The sequence below is a fragment of the Zeus faber genome (assembly GCF_960531495.2).
Source record: "Zeus faber genome assembly, chromosome: 9".
Classification (NCBI taxonomy): domain Eukaryota; kingdom Metazoa; phylum Chordata; class Actinopteri; order Zeiformes; family Zeidae; genus Zeus; species Zeus faber.
Window position 1 is genome coordinate 2,023,282 of NC_137197.1, and position 24,042 is coordinate 2,047,323.

General features: G+C 45.5%; 2 protein-coding genes across 2 annotated transcripts; both read right to left on the reverse strand.

Moving 5' to 3' along the window:
• Positions 1–384: 384 nt before the first annotated feature.
• LOC307235269 (leucine-rich repeat-containing protein 51-like) lies at positions 385–3,196 on the reverse strand (the record flags this gene model as incomplete). Its single annotated transcript, XM_080007303.1, has 4 exons — positions 385–514; positions 757–905; positions 1,791–1,996; positions 3,145–3,196. 4 exons carry the CDS (start codon positions 3,194–3,196, stop codon positions 385–387), a joined length of 537 nt encoding a protein of 178 aa, XP_079863429.1.
• Positions 3,197–7,515: 4,319 nt separating this feature from the next.
• Positions 7,516–22,093, reverse strand: eif4h (eukaryotic translation initiation factor 4h). Its single transcript, XM_080007002.1, has 8 exons — positions 21,964–22,093; positions 19,924–20,105; positions 13,315–13,379; positions 13,029–13,125; positions 12,094–12,123; positions 10,394–10,573; positions 10,191–10,306; positions 7,516–8,097 (listed from the first exon to the last, which is right to left on the reverse strand). Exons 1-8 carry the CDS (start codon positions 22,026–22,028, stop codon positions 8,086–8,088), a joined length of 747 nt encoding a protein of 248 aa, XP_079863128.1. The 5' UTR covers positions 22,029–22,093; the 3' UTR covers positions 7,516–8,085.
• Between the last annotated feature and the right edge of the window lie 1,949 nt (positions 22,094–24,042).

The following is a 24,042-nucleotide window of genomic DNA, read 5'->3' on the forward strand; positions in this document are numbered from 1 at the left end:
AATCATCTGGATGAACAATCTGCAGAATGTTCTGTTTTGGATAAAGATGCAACTATAGAGTAGATTCTCTTTGCCTACAGACTTCAAATACTTCAGAGTTCTGTTCTAAAACTGATCAACTTCCCAGTGGCCTGAGTGAGTGGTGACATTCAACTGGAAATAAACACTAATGTGCTGAATAAAACCCGCCCCCAGCCACGCCCCTTCAATTAACGTCAATGAGATCAAATGCTTTTGATGTACACTGGCACGATTTACTAGACATTCAAAACTATTTCAGATATAAAAAATAATTTATTTGATGAAAACCTTGAGAGGGTCCTGCTCTACTGGCCATGCAGGGTGTGGTCTGAGGTTCACATGGAGAGAAGGATGCAGGATTCTTTATTTGTCTTTATTCATGCTGGAGCTGCCCATGCTCTCACGCCAGATCTGCGCCAGCCTCCACTCGTCCGGTGTCACGGCGCTGAAGTCCATCTTCTTCAGCATCGGCAGCATGGAGATGACATAACCCCTGGACACACACACAGGCGGCTTTACTCCATTGAGCACAGAATTTTAATGTACTGTACATTGAAGAGTTAAAAAACATTGTCTCCGCTCTGCTTCCCTGGGCCCAGAGCTGGAACATCTGGGTTCAGAAAGTGACATTCAAACCCCTGGAAACATGGAGTTTTCCACCGGTTCTGAAACTGGGGCCCTTGGTGCCGCCCGTCAGGATGGGGTCACATGAGGGACAGTGTGTTTGGGCCAGACCTGTATGCTTTCTTCTGCTCGATGTGGTTCCCGTGCAGAGTGATGGAGTACAGCCACGGCAGCACAGACAGCTTGTTGACCTCCTCCAGCTCAGAGATGATGTTGCCATGGAGATACAGGACACGCAGCTCATGCAGTTCACACAACACCTGCAAAACACACACACACACACACACACACACACTGATAACCCGGCCAGGGATTCAGTGATAACGACGGTACGGCTGCATGTTATCCTGCTCATCACACAATATATTGATTTGAAATGATTATAAAACTAGCATGACTAGTATTATAGGATGGAGACGATGAAGAGTGTGAGGGACCGAGCCGTTAGATTCAGGGGACGTAGGTAGATTGAGTCAAAGTGAGGATTTATTGACCAAATAAATAGAAATCAACGTAGGAGGGTTGCAAAACAAGTGCAGGGGGAAACAAGAAAAATGAAAGCATAATAATAAGGAAGTTAAACAGGAGTTAACTTAAAGACAAGTAGACGCAGCAAACAGAGCGGACCACGTGACACAGCAGGGAACATATGAATGACATGAGCAAAGCAAAAAGACACACGAGGGCTGAAGGAAATATCAGAAACAAACATGATTTAAATTGAAATATCATAAACCAAGGGAGTGAATAACACAAGAGCACACGTTGAAATAAATGCAAAATAAATACAAAACACTCATCTTTATGATGACATGATGGAGAGGATGAAGATGATGGAGAGGATGGAGATGATGAAGATCATGAAGAGGATTGAGAGGATGGAGAGGAAGAAGAGGGTGGAGGTGATGAAGATGATGGAGAGGATGATGATGATGGAGAGGATTGAGAGGATGAAGAGGGTGGAGGTGATGAAGAGGATGAAGAGGGTGGGGATGATGAAGAGGATGGAGAGGATGAAGGCGATGAGGATGATGAAGATGATGGAGATGATAAAGAGGATGAGATGATGAAGAGGATGAGGATGATGAAGAGGATGAAGCGGACTGAGGTGATGGAGGTGATGAAGAGCACGGCAGCCCGCTGACCTCCTCGATGTGAGACAGGTTGTTGAAGGACAGGTCGAGCCAGGCGAGGCGCTGCGGCTGCGACAGGAAGTGGCGCAGGGCGGTGTGGAGGCCGCGCAGGTCGCAGATGGTGTTGTTGTTGAGCTTCATGGAGCGGGTGTCGTACCTGTGGTCGCGTGTCCTCCTCAGGGGACGCAGGCCCGCGCGCGGCTCCTCCTCCAGCACGTCTGCGGCACAACACAGCTTTACACCCGCTCTGCGCACGCATTCTCCCCCTGGCGCCTGTCGTTTTTTACCGCTCTCACTGTTTTTACTGTTGTTATTGGTGTTAATGTTCTAATTGTTTTTACTGTTGTAACAGTTGTTACTGTTCTTACTGTTCTCACTGTTTTTACTGTTGTTACTGTTCAAGATTCAAGAGGTTTATTTGTCACATACATATGTTCATACATATGCGCAGTGAAATGTCATTGCAACGCACCCAGAGATTATGCACAATAAGCTCAAAAAAAAAGTAAAATGTGCGTAATCGACAGCAGGCGCTCGCACAGGCGACCGCTAGGGGCAGCGCCACAATCGCGATTCTGGGTTCTATAATTATACAACAGTATTCATTGTCTGTGTTGTATTAAATATACATTTAAATCATTCTAAATGAAACTTACCTTAACTTACCTTTTCACTACAGAGTTTTATGGGTTCCGTGAACACACCATCACTTCCTGCTTTTGGACAGCTTGCAACCGGCAAGCTGTGTCCGTGTGACAAAGCACTGTTCTTACTGTTGTAACTGTTTCACTGTTGTTACTGTTGTAACTGTTGTAACTGTTGTTACTGTTTTTACTGTTGTAACTGTTGTAAGTGTTTTTACTGTTGTTACTGTTTAACTGTTGTTACTTTTTTTACTGTTGTTACTGTTTTTACTGTTGTTACTTTTGTAACTGTTGTAACTGTTGTTACTGTTGTAACTGTTGTTACTGTTGTTACTGTTGTTACTGTTTTTACTGTTGTAACTGTTGTTACTGTTTTTACTGTTTTTACTGTTGTAACTGTTTTTACGGTTGTAACTGTTGTTACTGTTGTAACTGTTTTTACGGTTGTAACTGTTGTTACTGTTGTAACTGTTTTTGCTGTTGTTACTGTTGTTACTGTTTTTACTGTTGTAACTGTTGTTACTGTTTTTACTGTTGTAACTGTTTTTGCTGTTGTTACTGTTGTGACTGTTTTTAGTGTTGTAACTGTTGTTACTGTTGTTACTGTTTTACTGTTGTTACTGTTTTTAGTGTTGTTACTGTTTTACTGGTGTTACTGTTGTAACTGTTTTACTGTTTTAACTGTTTTTACTGTTATTACCGTTGCCATGGTTAAGACTCACCTGACAACAAGATGATGTTGTGGAACGACAGATCAACTGGAGGACTGAACATGGCCGACCTAGAGAGAAAGATTTTCATCTATCTATCTGTCTGTCTGTCTGTCTGTCTGACTATCTATCTGTCTGTCTGTCTGTCTGACTATTTATCTTTCTATCTATCTATCTATCTATCTATCTGTCTGTCTGTCTGTCTGTCTGTCTGTCTATCTATCTATCTATCTATCTATCTATCTATCTATCTGTCTGTCTGTCTGTCGAATTTTCTTGTGATCTGTTGCTTTTGTTTTTTCTGTGTTTCTTTAAAATTGAAACAGTAAAACTAAAGCGACCAGTGCAGAAATATCAAATATCAAGTATATAAATATAAAAACACATGTAAATATAAATATATAAATGTAAATACATTCATATAAATATAAAAACACATTAGAATATTAATATAAATATAAGTGCAGATTTCTTTCTATCTAAAGTAACGTGTTGTACACAGGAATAAGCACATGCAGTGGTAATACTTGAGTCTCTTCTCTCTCCTTCTGCTGCTGCAACTGACACTCTCCGCCAGGGGGCGCTACGTCACCGCGTGTGACGTCCACTCGCGCTTACTCTGACGTCATAGGACATTTCATGTTTCCGGTTGGACTGCGCGTTTCAGCTAAAAAGATGAAATGAGCAGAAGATACGTTTTAAAACGGAAATGTAATTAGAAAGGGTAATAATAACTATAATAATAATAATAATAATGAATATAATACTATACTATAATACCAATAATAATGACATCATTCATCATGATAATTATAATAATACATTTTAATATTTTGTGGGACTGAAAAGAGTTACTAACGCCTTGGTGCGGTGTTCGTTCTGCTCAACGCACCAGAGGAAGATCAGGTTTTTAGAATATTTTAATGTTATAAGGATTAGGGTTAACGTCTAGAGTGAGAGTTAAGGGTGCGAAGTTATAGGGAGAAGATGAAAACACTATTTTTATATATATATATTTATGTGTGTGTACAGTATAAGATAATTACAAACACACAAAAGTAAATCATTTAAACCATAATTAGGGTTCAAACCCTGAAGGGGTCGACCGTTATGCTTGTCGCTTCCCCTCTTCTTCCTCTTCTTCCTCTTCTTCCTCTTCTTCTTCTTCTGACGCCGTGTCTCAAATTGCCGAGATCTGGAACGATCTAGAAACATGAAACTTGACCCAAAAAGTAGAAATAATGTGCGAAACACAAGCTCGACTGCTCCAGTGGTGGAGCTGTAGTTAAGGCCCAAAAGCACAATTTTCAAAAGAACACGCCCTCACGCCCTGACTCCAATTAATTTGAAATTTGACACAAAGTCCAGCTGGATTTGCTCTACTACAAAGCTTTGCATAATGTGAAAATGCTTTTTGCGATTTTAACTGTATCAACACCAAATTTGAGAAACATCCCTGCAAGACTGAGAGACGTTATTATAAACCAGCGACGTCGCTCCAAAAACATCGCTGCCACCAACCAAAAAAAGGTCAGATAATTGCCCATAACTCATTAACCATTTGTCCAATCATCATAAATCTTGGTATATATCTTCAGTCCATGTTTGGGGATAGAGTTAGCAAAGCTCTTTTTGGTTGGTTGGAGTCAAAGGTCCATGGGACTGAAGCCAACCTCCCTGGACGCGGTCGCAAGAGGAAAATCGACCCCAGATTGAACAGAAGGATAGTGCGGATGGTAGTAAAAGAGACAAGAACAACTTCCATAGAGGTACAAGCTGAACTCCATGGTCAAGGTACATCAGTGTCTGATTGCACCATCGGTTGCTTTTTGTTTGACAGTGGGCTCCAAAAAAGCCAGACTGGAATTTGCTAAAATGCATATTGACAAGCCACAATGCTCCTGGGAGAATGTCCTTTTGACAGATGATTCAAAACTGTTGCTTTTTGGCAAGTCACATTAGCTATATGATGAAAAATACCATACCTCAAACATGGAGGAGGCTTGGTTATGTTTTGGGGCAGCTTTGCTGGGCCTGGCACAGGGTGCCTTGAATCCGTGCAGGGCACAATGAAATCTCAAGACCATCAAGGCATTCTGGAGCCAAACGTACTGCCCAGTGTCAGAAAGCTGTGTCTCAGTCGCAGGTCAGGGGTCCTCCAACAGGATAATGACCCAAAACACTCAGCTTAATGCACCAAGAATGGATAAGAACAAAACATTCATTGGACTATTCTGAAGTGGCCTTCTATGAGCGATCTGAATCCTATGGAATATCTATGGAAAGAGCTGAAACATGCAGCCTGGAGAAGGCCCCTTCAAGCCTGAGACAGCTGGAGCAGTTTGCTCAGGTAGATTAGGCCAAACTACCTGTTGACAGGTCCACCTCTCATTGAGAGCTACACAAATGACTTGATGATTTCATTTGTTTTATTGTGTAAAATATTGTGTTGAATCAAATCAAAAGCAAAGTCTGATTTCTATTAAATATGGAATAAACAATGATGGATGCCAATGACTTTTGTGAGTTTCAGGTTATTTCAGAGAGAATTGTGGGTTATTTTCCAACAAATGTGCCTACATCTGTCTAGTTGTGATGCATTATTGAGAATAAAGCGACAGCATCTGTGACGTTGTCCTACAGCGGTACAAGGCCAAGTCCGGCCACAAGATGACGGCGCTGATGACGCATTGTGACAGGTTTCAGAGAATGAGGAATGTGGTTTTAAAGTGTCAATCCATCACATCTGCGTTGAGCTTGGTTTCCTTCCTGACCACTGGATGCTTATTGTTCATCCCAATCAGCAGTTCACTGACCACTACGGACCACTTCTTGCCATGAAAGGCGAGGCAGCGTCTTTACCACCTCAGGCAGCTGAGGAAATTCCGGGTCTGGGTGAGGATCCTCAAGTCCTTCTACTGTGGAGCAGTGGAGAGCATCCTGACAGGCACCATCACTGCCTGGTTTGGGAACTGTACTGCCCAGGACAGGCGGGCCCTGCAGAGGGTGGTGCGTTCAGCTGAACGTACCACTGGAACTACCCTCCCCCCCTTGCAGGAGTTATACACCAGGAGGTGTAGTAGCAGAGCTGCAGGATCATGAAGGATCCTCATCACCCCAACAACGGACTGTTTCAGCTGCTGCGGTCAGGCAAGCGCCTCCGCAGTCACACAGCGAGAACAGAGAGACTGAGACGGAGTTTCTTCCCTCAAGCCATTAGAACTGTCAACGCTGACCTCACCAGGGGTCCTAACTGAGCCATGCACTAGGCTCCACTACCTACTGTACTGTATGTAGCATACTGTACCGCATACTGTGTCACTGTTCAGGGTTGTTCGTGATGCCGTATTGCTGCGCCGTACTGTTGTATACTGTGCTGTATTATCTCAAACACTACCTCACTTTATTCACATGCCACTTTAATGCACATATCTGTATATACATAATTGCCTATTCCATATACATAAGCATATTCCCTTTATCTATTCCATTTTATTTCATCTTATTTTTATTATATTTTAATTTATTCTATATATTTTTATTTTATTCTATAAGTATTCGACTACTGTATTACGTTTTAGGAGTCAGTTAGTTGGGCTATTAGAAATTTTTCCGAGGACATATTGTGTGTTATCACCGGGTGCGTTGCATGACATTTCACTGCATATATGTATGAAAGTGGCGAATAAAATTCTTGATTCTTGAAAGGTGGACCCAGCCGCCAACAACTGAAACGCTGTATAGGGGAGCACATGCAAATACATTGGATGGCTGTTGCTTAAGTATCAAAGTGGGGTTTTTTGTAAAACAAAATAATTACCACTTCAATATTTCAACAAAGTTGCTTTTAAAAATAAGGCTTCAAAACCACAAGTGTTTTTGGCTTCTAACAATATCAACGTTGTCTCTATAATAAACTTTAAGTTACCTGGCCTTCAATAGAAAGTTATTTCTAGAGTTTGAATACTTGTTTGGTGAGTGTTTACCTCGTACACAACATTTCATGCCTCGCTGTGATGTTTTGGAAGGTGTTGCTGGATCAGTAGCTTCAGTTTCAGATCTTAAAACTAGAGATTCACAAATTTAAATACATTCAAAATGTAAAAGGCTCATCAGCTCATATGTTTAAAAGCTTGGTTACAGACTCAAGTTAGATGATCAATACAGATTTAAAATATCTCTCATAGCTGAATAAAAGGGTCAGGAATAAATGTCCTTTCTTAATCCTCACATCTAGCTCACTGGTTCTCTAGTTCAGATAAAAACAAACCAAGGCGGATTTTAAACCTGACAACTTGACAAAATACTAGAGGTTCTCTACCTCCACCCACCAGATGGGGAGCCCCGCCCCGCCCCGCCCCAAAGGGTAAACACATTCTCATGTCAGATGGTACATTTTTATTGCCATAAACCGTGTAGGAAACAAATTAACTCAAAAGAATAAAAACAGCCATTCTTTCTATAATACAGTAAGAAAAGGTTCACGTTTCCAATTCCATTTCCAGTAAAATGTCAAATAAAAATGTTTTTTGTTGTTTGTTTTCTTGTCAACACACATGATGTTCAGAAAGCATCTAGACTTTGTCTGCGGGAAGCTACAGATCGGGAACATTAGACGATGATCCTGTTTGGTGACTGAGTGAGCGAGTAACGTTAGCTTAGCTTAGTGGAGGACGCAGACAGGACGCTACAGCCAATCAGAGGGAAGCTGTCTCTTCTTCACCTGGGATCAAAAATCTTTCAAACATTTTCATTTAGAAATCAAGAGTGAGGAGCGGGAGAGGGGGGGGGTCAAAGGTCAGGCAGACCCCCCACCCCACACCCAGAATTAAACCGACATGTAGGAGGGCTGCCAAGCGCTGCCCCAGCCAATCAGCTCTCTGTGGAGGCGGAGTCTGAAAGATTTTTGGTGAAGAGAGATCCAGAGATCCAGGCCTCCTTCCAGAATAATGTTTAGTTTTCACTCTTTAAGAAAAACAAGACAAAACAAGGCCATGGTTAGAGGCGTCCGATGGGTCCGATTCACGACAACACATCACTTTAGCCCCGCCCCCTTTAGCCTGGCCACACCCAGCGGTGACCAGCTGGTGTCTGGACACTGAGGCAAACATTCAAAACACTTGATCAAAAACCTGCAACGGGATCGAAGAAGAAAGACGTTAAGAGGGAGTAGAGGACCTCCAGACCAGAGGGACCCCAGAGGGACCTCCAGACCAGAGGGACCTTCAGAGCAGAGGGACCCCAGCGGGGCCTCTAGTCCAGAGGGACCCCAGAAGGACCTCCAGTCCAGAGGGACCCCAGAAGGACCTCCAGTCCAGAGGGACCCCAGAGGGACCTCAAGACCAGGGGGACCCAAGAGGGGCCTTCAGACCAGGGGGACCGCAGAGGGGCCTCTGGTCCAGAGGGACCCCAGAAGGACCTCCAGTCCAGAGGGACCCTAGAGGGACCTTAAGACCAGGGGGACCCCAGAGGGACCTCCGGTCCAGAGGGACCCCCAGAGGGACCTCTGGTCCAGAGGGACCCCAGAGGGGCCTTCAGACCAGAGGGACCCCAAAGGGACCTTCAGACCAGAGGGACCCCAAAGGGACCTTCAGACCAGAGGGACCCCAGAGGGCCTTCTAAAGGGAAGTTGGACGATTGTGAACCTCTAGATATATAAACCAGTGCATGCTGGGATACAGAGAAGGTCCTGGTGGCTGTTGCGGGGCATCCCGTCACGCATGGATGTTGTGATAACGTTGATTGTGTTTGAACGTGTGATCATTAAAACAAACCAAAATGTCTTCATTCAAATCAAGGATTCAATCTTGACATTTACCTAAGTGTAGGGCTGCTCCCGACTAGATTTTGCTAGTAGACTAATCGTCGCACGTTTACGATATGAATTTGATTATTTAAATAGATACTTTTGGGGCATCAGAAAATGGTTTGAGTTCCAGGGCTGAGAAAGAATGTTATAACTAACATAGTTAACACTGCTACATGACAGATAAGTACAAAACCTAATAACCAGCCTTTAAAATATACATTTATTTACAAGCGCTGCGTGCACGAAGCGAGACGCCTGTTAATTAACGGCAAAAACCGCTCATCAAAAACAGTCATTATTTTTCTGAATGTGCCAGAGCAACCAGCCAGGAGACTGAACATTTTATTTTTGTTAAAATGTTTCAAATGAAAAGCCCTCCAGCGTTTCATTCACAGGTCCATACAGATTGAGGTTCAGTTTGACAAGGCGTAGCTACCAATGAGGTTTTTTTTCCTGTGACAAACCGACCAATGAAAACTTGTTTGTCTTGTTCTTGACTATTTTGGGACAGTCCTACTAAAGTGTGACTATAAATGAAGACCTCCATGTTTGGTTTGTTATGACATGATGCATTACTAAAGACCTTAAAGAAATCGTCATTAGTCGCTAAACTCTGAACAGGAACTCCAACCAGTCACTTCCTGTGGAGACGCCCTCACGTCAAAGCTCTGCGGTTCATATGTCGCTTCCCTTCGTTCTAAACCGCACATCTTAAAATCATCAGCTCATCCAGAGGAAAATTTTACAAAAAAAAAAACAACAAAAAAAAACAAAACACCACAATGAAGGACTTAAAATTTTAGATGATTAAAATATTGTGATTTGAAAAAAACATTTATCCGACTAATTAATGACCCCTCATGTGGGTTCTGGGTTAACGCCCGCGCCCTGCGCTCCTTTATCTGCGTTCTGGTACGTTTGGCTTTTCAAAATAAAGAGTACCTGGCTTCCAGAAGAGTCTCCATTAGAAGCAAACTAACACTAGACATCGGGAGGTTTTCTAAAGCGCTCACCGTGGACCTTCTACCCGGGAATCAGTAGAAGAAGAGTTCTGTGTGGTGAACATCTGGACTTCCTGTCAGCTGACCACCCAGACAGGAAGTGGGCTGGGCAGAACAGCGCGCTGCAGTTTGGACATGCGGTGTGTGTGTGTGTGTACTTATAAATATACTGCTACAGTGGGACACGGGAGGCTCCGCCCCCTGTGCCCCACCCCTCTCAGTCTCTACACCTTCTCCTTGGGGATTACCTCCTCTCGCGGCTTGGCTCCACCAAAGATTGCCGAGTTGGGGTTGGCCACCTGGTTGAGCGGCCCGGCAACGGTGCGCGGCTTCAGCTGCAGCCGCGGCCGCTGTGCACGCTCCTCTGTGAACGACAGTGCACTTCAGACACCCGTCTCACATCACATGACAACCCGTCTCACAGCACATCACCACCGTCACACCGTCTCACCGTCAGACGGTTCTCTGAAGTCAGTCTGTCCTGAGCGGGCAGGAGCATCTCTATAGCGACCCATGCCAGCGCCTGCGCCTGCACCTCCACCTCCAACTCCAACTCCAACTCCAACTCCACGTCGGTCACCAGGGCGACTGGATGGTCGGCCCTTCCCCATGTAGTCGTCATCTCTGAAGCCTGGAAGACAGACAGATAGAGGGACATACAGACGGGTAGATGGGCAAAGAGACAGACAGGTAGAAAGAAGGACAGACAAAGGGACAGAGATAAAGGGACAGAGGCAGAGTGACAGACAGGTAGACAGAGGGACAGACAGACAAACAGGTTAAACAATGCCCTCCTCCTCGGGTCGCTACAGATCCAGTTTGCAGTCCACCTGTAAGATGACTGATGACATGTGATGTGGGATGAAAGGGATTGTGGGTAGGCAGCAGAGCAGCGCTAGGACGCTATCGCCAAGACAACGCTGTTTCCACGGTGACACATCTAACTCCGATCTCAGGGGGTTTTGATCAGATTTAAATTTAAAGGAGCAAAATGTTAAAGTTTCAGCTGCTGTGTCACATGGTCTGTACTGACAGTGCAGTACTGCAGCGTCTGTACTGTACAGACAGCGCAGTACTGACAGTGACCAACTGTGATGACCAATAGAACGTTTGCTTCGGAGGACTCTCAGCTCTCGTTGGCTGCTAACATTAACGATTGTTCTCCGAATGGCTGTGGCCCAGCAGCCTGGTGGCTGATTGGCTGAGAGCCCTAGCCCCTGAGCCCACCCTCTCCTGAGTGGTCGAAGGATTCTTCTCTGGAGTCCCGACCACCTCCTCTAGAAACTCCTCTACCTGCAGGGAACAGAGGGAGTTGAATACCACCAGATGAGGAGAGGAGGTGCAGAGGGAGGAGAGGAGATGATGAGAAGAGAGAAGAGTAGGGGAGGAGAGAAGATGAGGAGAGGAAGGACGAGGAGGCACAGAGGAAAGGAGAGGAGGAGTAGAAGTGGAGAACAGAGAAAGAATAGGAGGAGTAGAGGTGTGTCCAGTACTGGATCTGAGCATCAAACTGGATCAGCAGCAACCAACCACACAGAACCAGCCGGTTCACTAGCACAGGGGTTCCCAAACTTTTTATTATCACGGACCAGACCAGCACCAAATGTTCACAGCTGGGTGGGGGGGGCTGAGAGAGTCTACCCGTTACACACGGGGCAGTTTTTTTTCTTCCATTCAATTAGAAATAAATAAATCTACAACAAATACACATTGTTTTTATTGGTTTTCGCTCAATTCTTTTTGATTTGAGATCGCTCTGATCGCACAGCAGAGTTGTGCTTATGGCAATCAATAATTATTGGGTTGGGCAAAAACAAAAAAAGCGCAAACTAAACAGGGCACGCAGCCTGCTTTCTCACGGCCCGGTGGCAAATGCCCCGTCACTGGTCAGCGGCCTGGTGGTTGGGAACCTCTGCACTGGCACATGCTAACAATGCTAATATGCTAACATGCTAGTGCTGATACTCTTAAAGGTCTGAGCTCACGCCGTAGCTCACGGTGATCACCCTCAGCTCTTTAACACGGCATCCAGTACACAGAAGCAGATACAGATTGATATTCCTCCCACCGTCCAATCAGAACCCAGATTCAAATACACTCATCCAATATTTCACACAGTTGTCGTCGGTAAAGCAGTAGTTTGAGACTCACTTTCATCTGTCTCTGTTCTACCTGACGGCCCTGTAGCGACACAAAAACAGGGTTCAGGAAGTATGGATGAAGGGATGAAGGTGAAGACGAGTGGAACCTGTCTCTCTACGTCCAAGTCTATCCATCAATAACAGTATAAACATCAATAGTCGTCCCAAATAAAAAGTTCTATATGATCTATAAAGTCTTTCTGCTGTGTTGTAATATTAGGTTAAGATGTTGTCAAATTATAATAATTCTGATGCCTGAATGAAAGAAGATGCAAATTTTTTATGAAGAATTATAATAAAAACTGTACTTTTGGTCTGATAGTCAGTTGGATTCTTAATGTTTTCCTCTTCTGTTGTCACTCTGAGACATTGGAAGATCACTGGATTCCTTACTAGTACTAGTTACGTACTAGTCTCTGGTCCTGAAAGGGACCAACTGTATTTCTGAATTAACTTGGAGGTGAAGAGCAGATTTAATGCAGCGAACCATTTACAAATGCAGAGAATCATTTACTGTTAGAAACAAAACTCCATGTTAAAACGTATCGGAACACCAAGAACAGGGAGAGACAGCTAGACAGACAGCTAGACAGAGAGACATACAAACAATTGGAGGGGCAGAGACAGACAGACAGTATATTGTCCAGTTCAGAGTGCCTGGAGGCCTCAGGTTACATGTGATGAAATTTTATCATCTCCAACAGTATCAATTTCATCTGAAATTTTCTGTCGTTCCAAATTCTCATTCGCTTGTTTTTTAAATTCCAGATTCTTGGTCTAATTTCTCAAACAGAGGTTTGAGAAGGCCTTTGTGCACTGCCAAGAAATATTCAAGACTCCAAAGCAGATTAGAAACAACATCATAGTTTACTTTTATCAGTTCTTAATCTAAAGCCTTCAGACACCAGAGCCGGAGTAAACAACCTGGAGGAGGAGTCCAGCTACCTCTGTCGTCTTTCCTGAAGCTGAAACCACCACCGCCTCCTTTCTCCTGTCTCCGCCCTTCTGCGATGTCCACTCTCAGCGCCCGGTCGTTCAGAAGCTATACGACAGAAAGTACTCTGTGAGAGAGGCAGGTAGAGAGACGGGCAGGAAGAGAGACGGGCAGGAAGAGAGACAGGCGGGACGAGAGACAGGCGGGACGAGAGACAGGCGGGTAGAGAGACAGGCGGGCAGAGAGACAGGCGGGCAGAGAGACAGGCGGGTACCTAGTCAGCTGGCAGATACTCACCGCACCATCGTACGCCAGCGCTTCTTTTAGAGACTCCAAGTCTTCAAACTCCACGTAACAAAAACCTGACGGAGACAGATGTCACAGCGAGGTTCTAGTTGAAACGAGAAATCTTAATAATCAGACGGTGACACAGGTAGTGGTGAAACGGAAGCTGGTTGATCCGTACGGGTCGCCCCCTGTGGTTCCGATCGCATGTGAACCGCGGATCAATTGCAAAATGTAACATCATAGTGAAATAGAGTTTTACTGCCGCTGTTACTTATTAAAGTAAGAATTCCATAAATGTGGAGGCAGAGTTGTAGTTAAAGAAGACAAACAAGACAGATGCTGCTTTTACTATGAAGGTCAGTGATTGGTTGACGCTGCGTCGCTGCTACTTTACCACATATCAAGTAAATGTCACCGCCATGCGTCTGCTCGTACGCCATATTGGAGCGGTCAACACCTAGCTAGTAAACAACATACCAACATATACACAAACACGTACAAACATACCAACATATACACAAACACGTACAAACATACAAACATATACACAAACATACCAACATATCAATTGCAAGATGTAACATCATAGTGAAATAGTTTTACTGCCGCCGTTACAACATACAAACATTTACACAAACATACCAACACACACACAAACATTGGTTGGTGGCAGATTTTCTGAGACTCATATTATTGATACTCTACATTTTGTTGTCTGTTCTTTTAAACTCCAAAATAATTCCACTTTTATAAAACATGTATATTCTTACTGGTAAATACAAGCTTTTTTTTTTTTAACAAAATCAGTTGTGTTGTTGAGCTGTTGGCGATTGGCCCATTCAGCAGTATGTTAAGTAGCCATTAAGTGGCTTTGTTGGTCCTCCAACCCCAGCTGCATTGTGGGAGCTGAATGAAGCTGGTGTGGGTAAAACTTTGGAGATGATTATCTTAGAAACACAGTTTGCCACACCCTTGTCATGAACAAGTCATAGCATTGAAAATATTTGCTTGATTTGCACAAGTGACACCTTGTTTGGAAGCTCTGATTCTCCATTTTCAGATGATGGGAAAGAAAAAAAATCTCCGCCAATGACCCTAAGGTATGCGGTGGGTCAAATATACACAAACATACCACCATATACACAAACATATACAAACACATACAAACATCAGAATCAGAAATACTTTAATAATTCCAGGGGGAAATTACTTTCGTTACAACTCCAAATCTACATACAACATATTTACATACAACATATAATAATTATTAAGAAACATATTTATATATAAATATACATATAAACATATCTATATACACATGGTAAGGTATAAAATGTACAAAAAAAAGAAGGTGCAGAAGTGGAAGTCCGTGTTTTGAGGTCAGGTTACAGAGAGGGGGTGTCTGACTCTCTGAGGGAGGCGTTGTAGAGATTGATGACCACAGGCAGGAATGATTTCCTGTGGCGCTCTGTGGTGCATCTGGGTAAGAGGAGTCTTCTGCTGAAGGTGCTCCTCTGCTGGGCCAGTGTGTCGTAGAGAGGGTGTGAGACATTGTCCAAGATGGACTGAAGCCTGGACAGCATCCTCCTCTCTGCCACAGTCGTCAGGGTGTCCAGCTCCTCTCCTACGACATCACCGCCCTCCTGGTTAGTTTGTTTATTCTGTTGTTGTCTGCGACCCTCAGCCCACTGCCCCAGCATGTGACAGCCAAGAAGATGGTACTGGCCACAACAGACTCATAGAACATCCTCAGCATCGTCCGGCAGTTAAAAGACCTCAACCTCCGTAGGAAATAAGAGTCGGCTTTGGCCCTTTTTGTAGACTGCCTCTGTGTTTCTGGTCCAGTCCAACTTGTTATTGAAGTACACCCCCAGGTACTTGTACTCCTCCACAGTGTCCACAGGGACCCCTGGATGGAAACAGGGGCACGGGTGTTTTTGCCCTCCTCAGATCCAGTATGAGCTCCTTTGTCTTAGTCTCATTGAGCTGCAGATGGTTCAGCTCACCCCAAGTGACAAAGTTGCCCACAACAGTCCTGTATTCACTCTCATCACCATTTTTAATACAACCAACTATTGCTGAGTCATCAGAAAACTTCTGAAGGTGGCAGGACTCCGTTAAATAGTTGAAGTCTGAGGTGTAGAGGGTGAAGAGGAAGGGAGAGAGGACAGTCCCCTGCGGGGCCCCTGTGTTGCTGACTACCCTGTCAGACACACTGTTCTGTAGGCGTACATACTGTGGTCTGCCCGTCAGGTAATCAACAATCCAGGACACGATGGGGGCCTCCACCTGCATCGCAGCCATCTTCTCACCCAGTAGAGCCGGACGGATGGTGTTGAAAGCACTGGAGAAATCAAAGAACATGACTCTCACAGTACTCGCCGGCTTGTCCAGATGAGTGTAGACTCTGTTCAGCAGGTAGATGATGCTGTCCTCAATTCCCAGGCGGGGCTGGTAGGCGAACTGTAGTGGATCAGTGAAAAGCCTGACCATAGGCCTTAGCTGCTCCAGGACGAGCCTCTCGAAGGTCTTCATGATGTGGGACGTCAGAGCCACCGGTCTGTAGTCCTGAGGGCCGCTGGGACGCGGCGTCTTCGGCACAGGAACGAGGCAGGACGTCTTCCACAGCACAGGGACCCTCTGGAGGTGCAGGCTCAGGCTGAAGACTTGGCTGAGTACTCCACACAGCTGGGGGGCACAGGCTTTAAGCACCCTGGGAAATACACCGTCGGGGCCTGCAGCTTTGCCGGAGTGGAGTCTCGTCAGCTGTCTTCTCACCAGGTCAGGCATGAAGGACACTGTAGAGGTGACAGTTGGGGGAGGGGTGGGGTCCTCAGGTTGTGGAGGAAATGATGTAGAGCAGGGGGGAGGGGTGGAGTAGGTGGGTGCGAATTGAGGCGGTGAACAGACAAGGGGTCTGTAAGGAGGAGGAGTAGGGGGAGATAAAGTGGCAGTAGTTGTTGAGCAGCCAGCGGCAGAGACTTGTGGGGGATGGGCCGCAATATCAAACCTATTGAAAAATAGGTTCAGTTCATTGGCCCGGTCACAGAGTGCAGGCCAGTCAGTCACTTCAAAGCAGTCCTGCAGTGCCTCATAAGCCTCCTCCGACCACCTCCTCACAGTCCTTGTGGTCGTAGGCTTCCACAGCAGGGTTTGAGGTGAACCAGGTTGTGATCTGACCTGCCCAGAGGGGGGAGAGAAGAGGAGATGTATGCATCCTTAATGTTAGCATACATCAGGTCCAGGGTCCTCTCCTCTCTGGTAGGCCAGCTCACGTACTGTTTGAAAGTCGGCAGAACTCTGTTCATGGTGACATGGTTAAAGTCTCCCGACATGAAGATGAGGGCACTGGGGTGTTGAGTTTGAAGTTTGGAGATGGTGGTGTGTATGATGCTGCAGGCAGATGTTAGGTTTGCAGAGGGAGGGATGTACAGGACAACGATGATGACGTGCGGGATCTCTCTCGGCAGATAGTATGGACGGAGTTCAGCAGTTCAGCATCCTCGATACAATCCCTGTCCGCCCGGACGGTGTGGAAGCCATCGACAGAGACGTTCTGGTCCGTAATGTCCCTGTGCAGCCATGTCTCAGTTAAACACATCAGACTGCACTCCCGGTACTCTGCGTGGCTCCGCGTTAGCTCGTCCATTTTGTCGCTAAGAGACCGTACGTTTCCCATAACAACAGCGGGGAGACACGGCTTAATTCTTCTCCTCTCCATAAGCCCGTCCCGCCTCGACCCTCCACTCATCCCCCGACGTTGCTTCCCTCCTCTGCATCCCCGGTGTATTCTTCCAGAGTTCAGATGGTATATCAGCTGGTCTGGCCACTATGCCGGCCGGCATTAGCGCAATCAGCTGTTCTCCGGAGTAAACAAAGGCAGCGTGTCCCGGTGGAAGCGGCATAATAAGAACACGAAAAAAAACACGAAAACTTTCAAAAAAAAAAAAAAAAAAAACTTTGTTAGAGAGAGCAGGACTTCAGAGTTGAGCGAAAAAACCAAGAACAAACAAAAGAGAATAAAAGTTAAGAAAGTTAAAAAGCCAGACTCAAAAGTTGGAGCAACGTAACAGGCAGCAAGCAGCTTTCACACATACGCACTTGGATGACATATACAAACACATACAAACATGTACACAAACATACAACATACACACCAACATGTACAAACATATACCATGGGTGTTGAGACTTCTCTACTAAATCCACTGGAACTCGCTTCTTTCGGAACCATTTTCATGAAACTTAGTTTGTTATAAACGTGAGAACTTGAACATGTTGAATGAACCTACTTCTATCTTTTCATTCACTGTCATGTTTAAAGGAAGGTATCACGCATGTCTTATATTGCACTTTAATTTAACAATTGAGTATTGAATATTTGACATATTTTGAGATGTTATCTAAATGTTGAACTTCTGGTCTTGTTGTTGTTGTTGTAGTAATCAAAATTAAATTTGTCTTACTATATTTTTTTTTTTTTTGCTGCTCAAAACCGTGATACGATCTGAACGGTGAGTTTTGTGATCCGTTGCACCGCTACACAGCCACACTGGATTCAAAATACATATTTCAATAAGCATGATGGATGGCTCCAAACCATCTCTGTTGCCAAGTTGCATCTTCCCTGTTTCCCAAAAAATATCAAATTCCAAGAACTTACTGCATCTGGGGGTGCGATGGCTACAAAAGCAGTATGCAAATGATTTGATGTGATGACAAACATTTAGTTAACACCACACATGGTGATTGGATGAGAGACATTCATGAAGATTACTGAAGTCTTAATACATTCTTATCTTATTCAATTAAACTGATAGCTCAGTTAACACTAGAAGTTCATTATATTTACATTCTATGGATGAACTCAATTCCAAACTTGCACTGAAGGACATAAAAGGACTTTGCTCAGCAAGGCATCAAATCGTTTTTTCGGAAGAATCCATACCTTCTTTATTAGTTTACCTACGTTCTATAAATAACTATAAAAATGTTGCATAAAAACAACAGACTCTTGGTCGTACGATACCGTTATACGACCGCAGCAGACCGGTCTCAGTATCCATGGTAACGCACTCCCTCGGTGTGTTGCTGCTAACTCCACTAATAACTCCACCTCTCCTAAATCCCACTGCAGATAGGAGTTTCTCCTCAGCCCAGAAAACTGATGAGATCGAAGGCTGGCGAAACAGTGAGAATTTTTGGGCAGTTTGGAGTGATTTCCTACTTTGAGGGACTTGATCAAGTCGGCGCTGGTCACAGCAGGTTTAAGTTCCTGGAAAGTGAATTCAGTGATTTGTTTCTAAACACATTACACATGTTAGCAAGTGATTGCTGAAAACATGTGAAAAGACTGAACGATGCCGTACCGAATCGTGGAGTTACACCGTTAAAACTGTTTCTCACCATTTTTGTGGCCCCAAATTTGTTGGGCGGGGCTAAATCATGACTCGATGATGTAGAGCGGCATGGCCCCTCCCCTAACACTCTATAAACACCAACCACCCCCCCGACTCAAAACATGATGCATCAGCCCAGGCCACCTTCTTCCATTGCCCCATGTTTCCAGTTCTGACGCTCACATGCCCATTGTTAATAAACTCACGGTGACACCAGACATTTGACAACGGGGGTGTGGGTGCTTATCACGGATGGAGGAGGAGAGGTCCCGATCTAAGGTCTAGATCCTTCTTTCTCTTCCTCTCCTCCTGTGATAAGCAGACTGTGCTGTGACTCTGCTGTGTGCGCACACACAAGTAGACATTTTCACTTCCGTAGCATCCCACTAATTATTGATAACACGCTTAATATTTTACAAACTAGAATTTTTTTTTTATTCGATAAATGTCGGTGCTGACGCACAAAAAATAACTGAATGGGTTTTATTTAAAGAATAATAATAAATTAAGAAATAAATAAAGCACAACGACGGTGGGCAAGTAATGTAATCGTGTACGCCGGAACACTGTAACATCAGTAACCTTGGCAACCCTATATCATAGCCAGCATTAACCTTTTCACCAATTTGTGCTACAGAAGTTCTTCTGTAGGATGGAACCAGACGGGCTAGACTTCACTACCCACGTGCATCAATGAGCCTTGGACCCCGTTGCCGGTTCACCGCTCGTCCTTCCTTGGAGTACTTTTGGTAGGCAGTAACCACTGCATGCATGCATATATATATATATATATATATATATATATATATATATATATATATATATATATATATATCTCAGTTTATGTATAATAGTAATAAATAACAGTATCTATATATACACAATAACAATTATAACAGTATATATATAATAATAAATAACAGTATAAATATAATACAAATATATAACAGTAAAAGTATTATAATATATCCTAACCCTTGACAGGTGCCATTGGATCCAGATGATCAATGTTATTCATGTCACCGGTTTAATGTTGCGGCTGCGCGCGCGCGCACACACACGCACGCACGCACGCACGGTACGAACCGGTACAAGTCCACCGGACGCGTTGGCACCGCACACGAGTCTGAAGCTACATACTTGCTTACTTACATACATATTTATCTGGCCTTCTGCAGATGGTGGTGTGAATGTTTGTGTTTGTTTATGTGTGTCCCACCTTTAAACTTGTCCGTCTCTTTGTCTCGGACCAGGCGGACACTTCGGACACTCAGCTCCTTGAAGATAGAGTCGATGTCTCCCTGAACCGTGTTGTAGGGCAGGTTGCCCACGTACGCCGTAAAGGGGGGTTCAGACGGCAGCTCCTTCTGCTTTCTGGGCGGGGGACCGCCACCACGGGGCCTGATATGCACACACACACACACACACACACACACACACACACACACACACACACACACACACACACACACACACACACACACACACACACACACACACACACACAGATCTGATCATGCTAAACGATGCAGTTGCGGCTGAACAATGGATCAGCGACAGACATGTCCAACAATTATTGGAAGAAACAAAACTATTTTCGCTAAAGTATTGCTTTTCAGTGTTTATTCGCCATGCTGACTTCTGAATAAATCTTTACACTCTTTACACTCTACTTGTTCTTTGTGAGTACATACAAGCTGTATACAATTTATTTGCTATAACTTTACAACAATGGTGTTTCAACATTTCTGCCATGTCTTGGACACCAGGGAACCAGCCGTCGTCTGGAGCTCCTGTTCTAAACATCTAGTTGAATCTGGTACGTCTCTTCAGATAACCATCATTATCACTGGAGATTTTGGAAGGTTATCAATCACTAGGTGAATTCTGTCGAAAGAAACTAACATTGTACTCTTGTCTTCTGGCACAGAGACTGCTGCAGCAAGACTAATATTCAGCACTGTCTTAATTCGGTGACCTGCGGTCGTAATAGGAACCTCCACCATCAGCACCGCCCCGACGGGTCCAAGCGCCAAGTAGATCCACAATATGCTCACTGGTGGTTAGAACTGAACCTCCAGTAAATGTAATGCATCAAACAAAAGCACTGCAACATAAATACATTTACTAGTTAAGTTTCTTGGACGTTGTCATCCTTCAGTTGAGCAGAGCAGATAAACTCAGACCTGATGCCACAGAGACAAATAACCAGTCCCTGGCAGAGAAGCTCGATCTGGGTTCAAGGAGCCAGGTGGAGCTTTAAGGTGTCTGCAGGAATCAGAGTTTAATACGTTTTAAGACATGTTTGACAAAATGTAATAGTGGTTTTCTTGGATTTCTCTCTACAGGTAAGTATCAGGTTCAGTGGTACGTTCTAGAACATCACAAATGCGACTGATGCAGAAGCACCTGACTCATTTTTTCAAAATTAAATATATGGATCAATAAAATCGGACAAATTGTTAGAATGAAAACATCATGATCTCACATTTAAGACTCATTTTATGACTTTTAGGGGCTATTCATTAAAATTGAATTTGACTCCTGGGGGGCCTGCAGACGCCGTCATGCCGCTGTGCAGCTGCTCTGGCCGCATGGCGGCTGGGACCATCCGCCCCGATGCCAGCAGCTCCTCATCCACACGCGGCGCGGGCTGCATGGCTGCAAAACGCAAATGAGTGGTGGACAGGCCGCTGTGTGGCCAACCACAGCCGCATCCCTGCTCCGCTTCGCTGGATCCAGCTCATCCACCCGGATGAGTCTCCAGTTGGAAGCGGCCCGCAGAGCGGAGGGCAGGCGGGAGAATGATCGGCATCCCCCCGCCCTCCAACACGCTGATGTTCGTCAGGACCATGTGGGCTCCGGCATGCCGCTACCCCGCTGGCGGCAGCACCCGGCACCCAGCAGATGTTACATCTATCAACCCGCTGTACTGGAGGTGTTGGCTGGGCATTTACCCCGCACAGGGACGCAAGCCCGGTGCCCATCCTGGCTACCGAGCTGTGATGCTAACTGGCTGTGATGCTATCGAGCTGTGATGCTAACGAGGTTGTCTCCGATCCGCGGTGTTTCCTGACTCCTCCCGCCGACTCCCCATTCACCTGCCGGCCTGCTGCGGTGGCGCGTCCCGGGAGGCGCCGCAAGGCCTAGCGCCGTGCGTGCATCACCCGGAGCCCGCAGAGAAACACCCCGCAGCGCGCCGCTCCCGCCCTGCGGCCCATAACCGCTTCTCGCCAAGCCCATCGATGTGTTTTCTTACCCCCTGCCTCCGCCGAAGCTCCCGTAAGCCCGGTCCCGATCATCGTAGTTGTCGTAATCCGCCATTGCTGAGGTTCGCTGTCCAGGAGAGAGCGGCGCGAAGGGTCCTTCAGTTCATCAACAGCACTGGCGTATAGCTGCCCGCGCTGCGCCTGCACCAAAACACCGGGGCTTTGCTGCACTCTGCTGCCTGCATTTCTACCTGTCACAGCGCAGGGTTCAGGGGTTTGTTGTTCTAACTGCTTGGATAAACTGGCACAACAATGTATAAGCAGATGCACTAAAACGGTAGATTTAGATTTCACCGTCGCATTGCTTTATGCTGCTTCTGCGTGGACATGTTTTCATCACTATGAACATTTTGAAACTCTCCCAAATGATCAGCGCGTCCTGCTGCTCCTACACATTATCATATATATAAAACGGAGTCAGGGAGCACGTTGTGACTGGTCCAGAGGCTGTGAGCGGAGCTACAGGGAACGCTGCCTCTTTTTGGAGACGTTTCCTTATGTCTGTGGTGTTTATGTAGAAGAAGAAGAACAACAACAATCTTTATTTGTCACACAGCACACCACACTACAACACATGCACACACACACACGCTTTGAAGGGCGGCCGGTGAAATGGTTCCTCTGCATTGAACCATCCTGACTTGTGCTTCCTCCGGGGCCACAGCCAGGAGCAGGGGGCACCATTCGTGGACGCGCCCGGGGACCAGGTGATAAGTGTCCATCGCTGGTCAGACCATGATGGGTGCATGTTTTTGAGGGGAGTCCTTACTGACATTAGGTGGAGGAAACCCCATGTGAGCACGGGGAGAACATGCAAACTCCACCCAGAAAGGCTCCAGTTTGGGAGATAAGCCACCGGAGCACGGTGCCAACAGCGCCCCAGGTGGGAACCGAACCCAGGACCTTCTCGCTGTGAGGCAGCAGTGCAATGCACTGTGCCACCTATTTATCTTATTCCAAAGGACGATCTCCGTGGAGGTGAGCGGGATGGAGCGCACCTCGTGGGACGGTGTGGCTCAGGGCAGCGGCTGTGGAGTGAAGCGGTTTGATGCCTCCTCTGTTCGGACGCTTGGTTCTGTGTGGGTGGAGCAGAGCGGCTGCGTTGCAACACCACCTGGATCAAACTACTCATCCTGACCTTGTTCCGTTTGCTTGATGGTTTGAATTGTGACCTGAAATCAGCCGAGCAGCACGAAGGTGCAGAAATGGAATATAATATTCATAACCATGTTTAAATTACTGTATAATCCCATGAAAACAGGAATCGTTGTGTTTTCGTCATGTTAGAATGAGACGTTTCTATCTACATAGGGAGCGGGTACGCTGCACAGGGGCCGCCATGTTGCACCGCCATGTTTCAACGGTAGCCCAGAATGGACAAATCAAACACTGGCGCTCGAGAGGGACTTTCACGTTTTTCACGTGGCACCGTCACGGGGTGGGCTCAGTCGGTTGAGATCCACAACTTCACCACTAGGTGCCACTACATTCTACACACTGCACCTTTAACTTTGCCAGGTGTGGCTGAGCGTTTGGAGCGTGAGCTGAAAGCAGCACCACGTTCATACATTCACACAGAAAGAAAAACAAACAAGAACATTTGAAAAAAGAATTTCATTTTTATTTATTCTAAAATGTCACAGAAATGTATTTTGTTGCCAACGTGCCTGTGTTTCTCATACACACAGAAGGTGGTACAGTCCTACAGCAAGAACACACACACACACACACAGTTAGAAGGTGGTACAGTCCTACAGCAGGAACAGAAAAAGCAGAAAATGAAACTTTCAGCGAGGAGCGCGTCACGGTTTCTGGTCTGGTTTCCCTTTCATTCAAATAAGAAACAACAACAAAAGTCTAATGACTCCTTTTATAACGGTTGACGATCAGTTTCAACTGAACTTCATTGATTTGTGTCTGAGGCTCTTCATCAAGCGTCTCGCCTCCCTGACGGTGTCATGTGACCTTTGACCTCCCTCTCTCCTGCTTAATACGTCGCAGTCGCCGCTTTTTCCCGACAGAAAACCAATCAATGCAACGCTAACCTCTAAACTCAGAGTAACGTTTAA

Bases quoted from the DNA above. Each gene is read 5' to 3' on its own strand.
- eif4h (XM_080007002.1), bottom strand. From the start codon at position 22,028: ATGGCGGATTACGACAACTACGATGATCGGGACCGGGCTTACGGGAGC. The intron at 13,380-19,923 runs GTGGGACACACA...TGTCTCCGTCAG, and splicing joins AGAGACGGACAAGTTTAAAG to GTTTTTGTTACGTGGAGTTT. The intron at 13,126-13,314 runs GTGAGTATCTGC...TCTGTCGTATAG, and splicing joins CGCTGGCGTACGATGGTGCG to CTTCTGAACGACCGGGCGCT.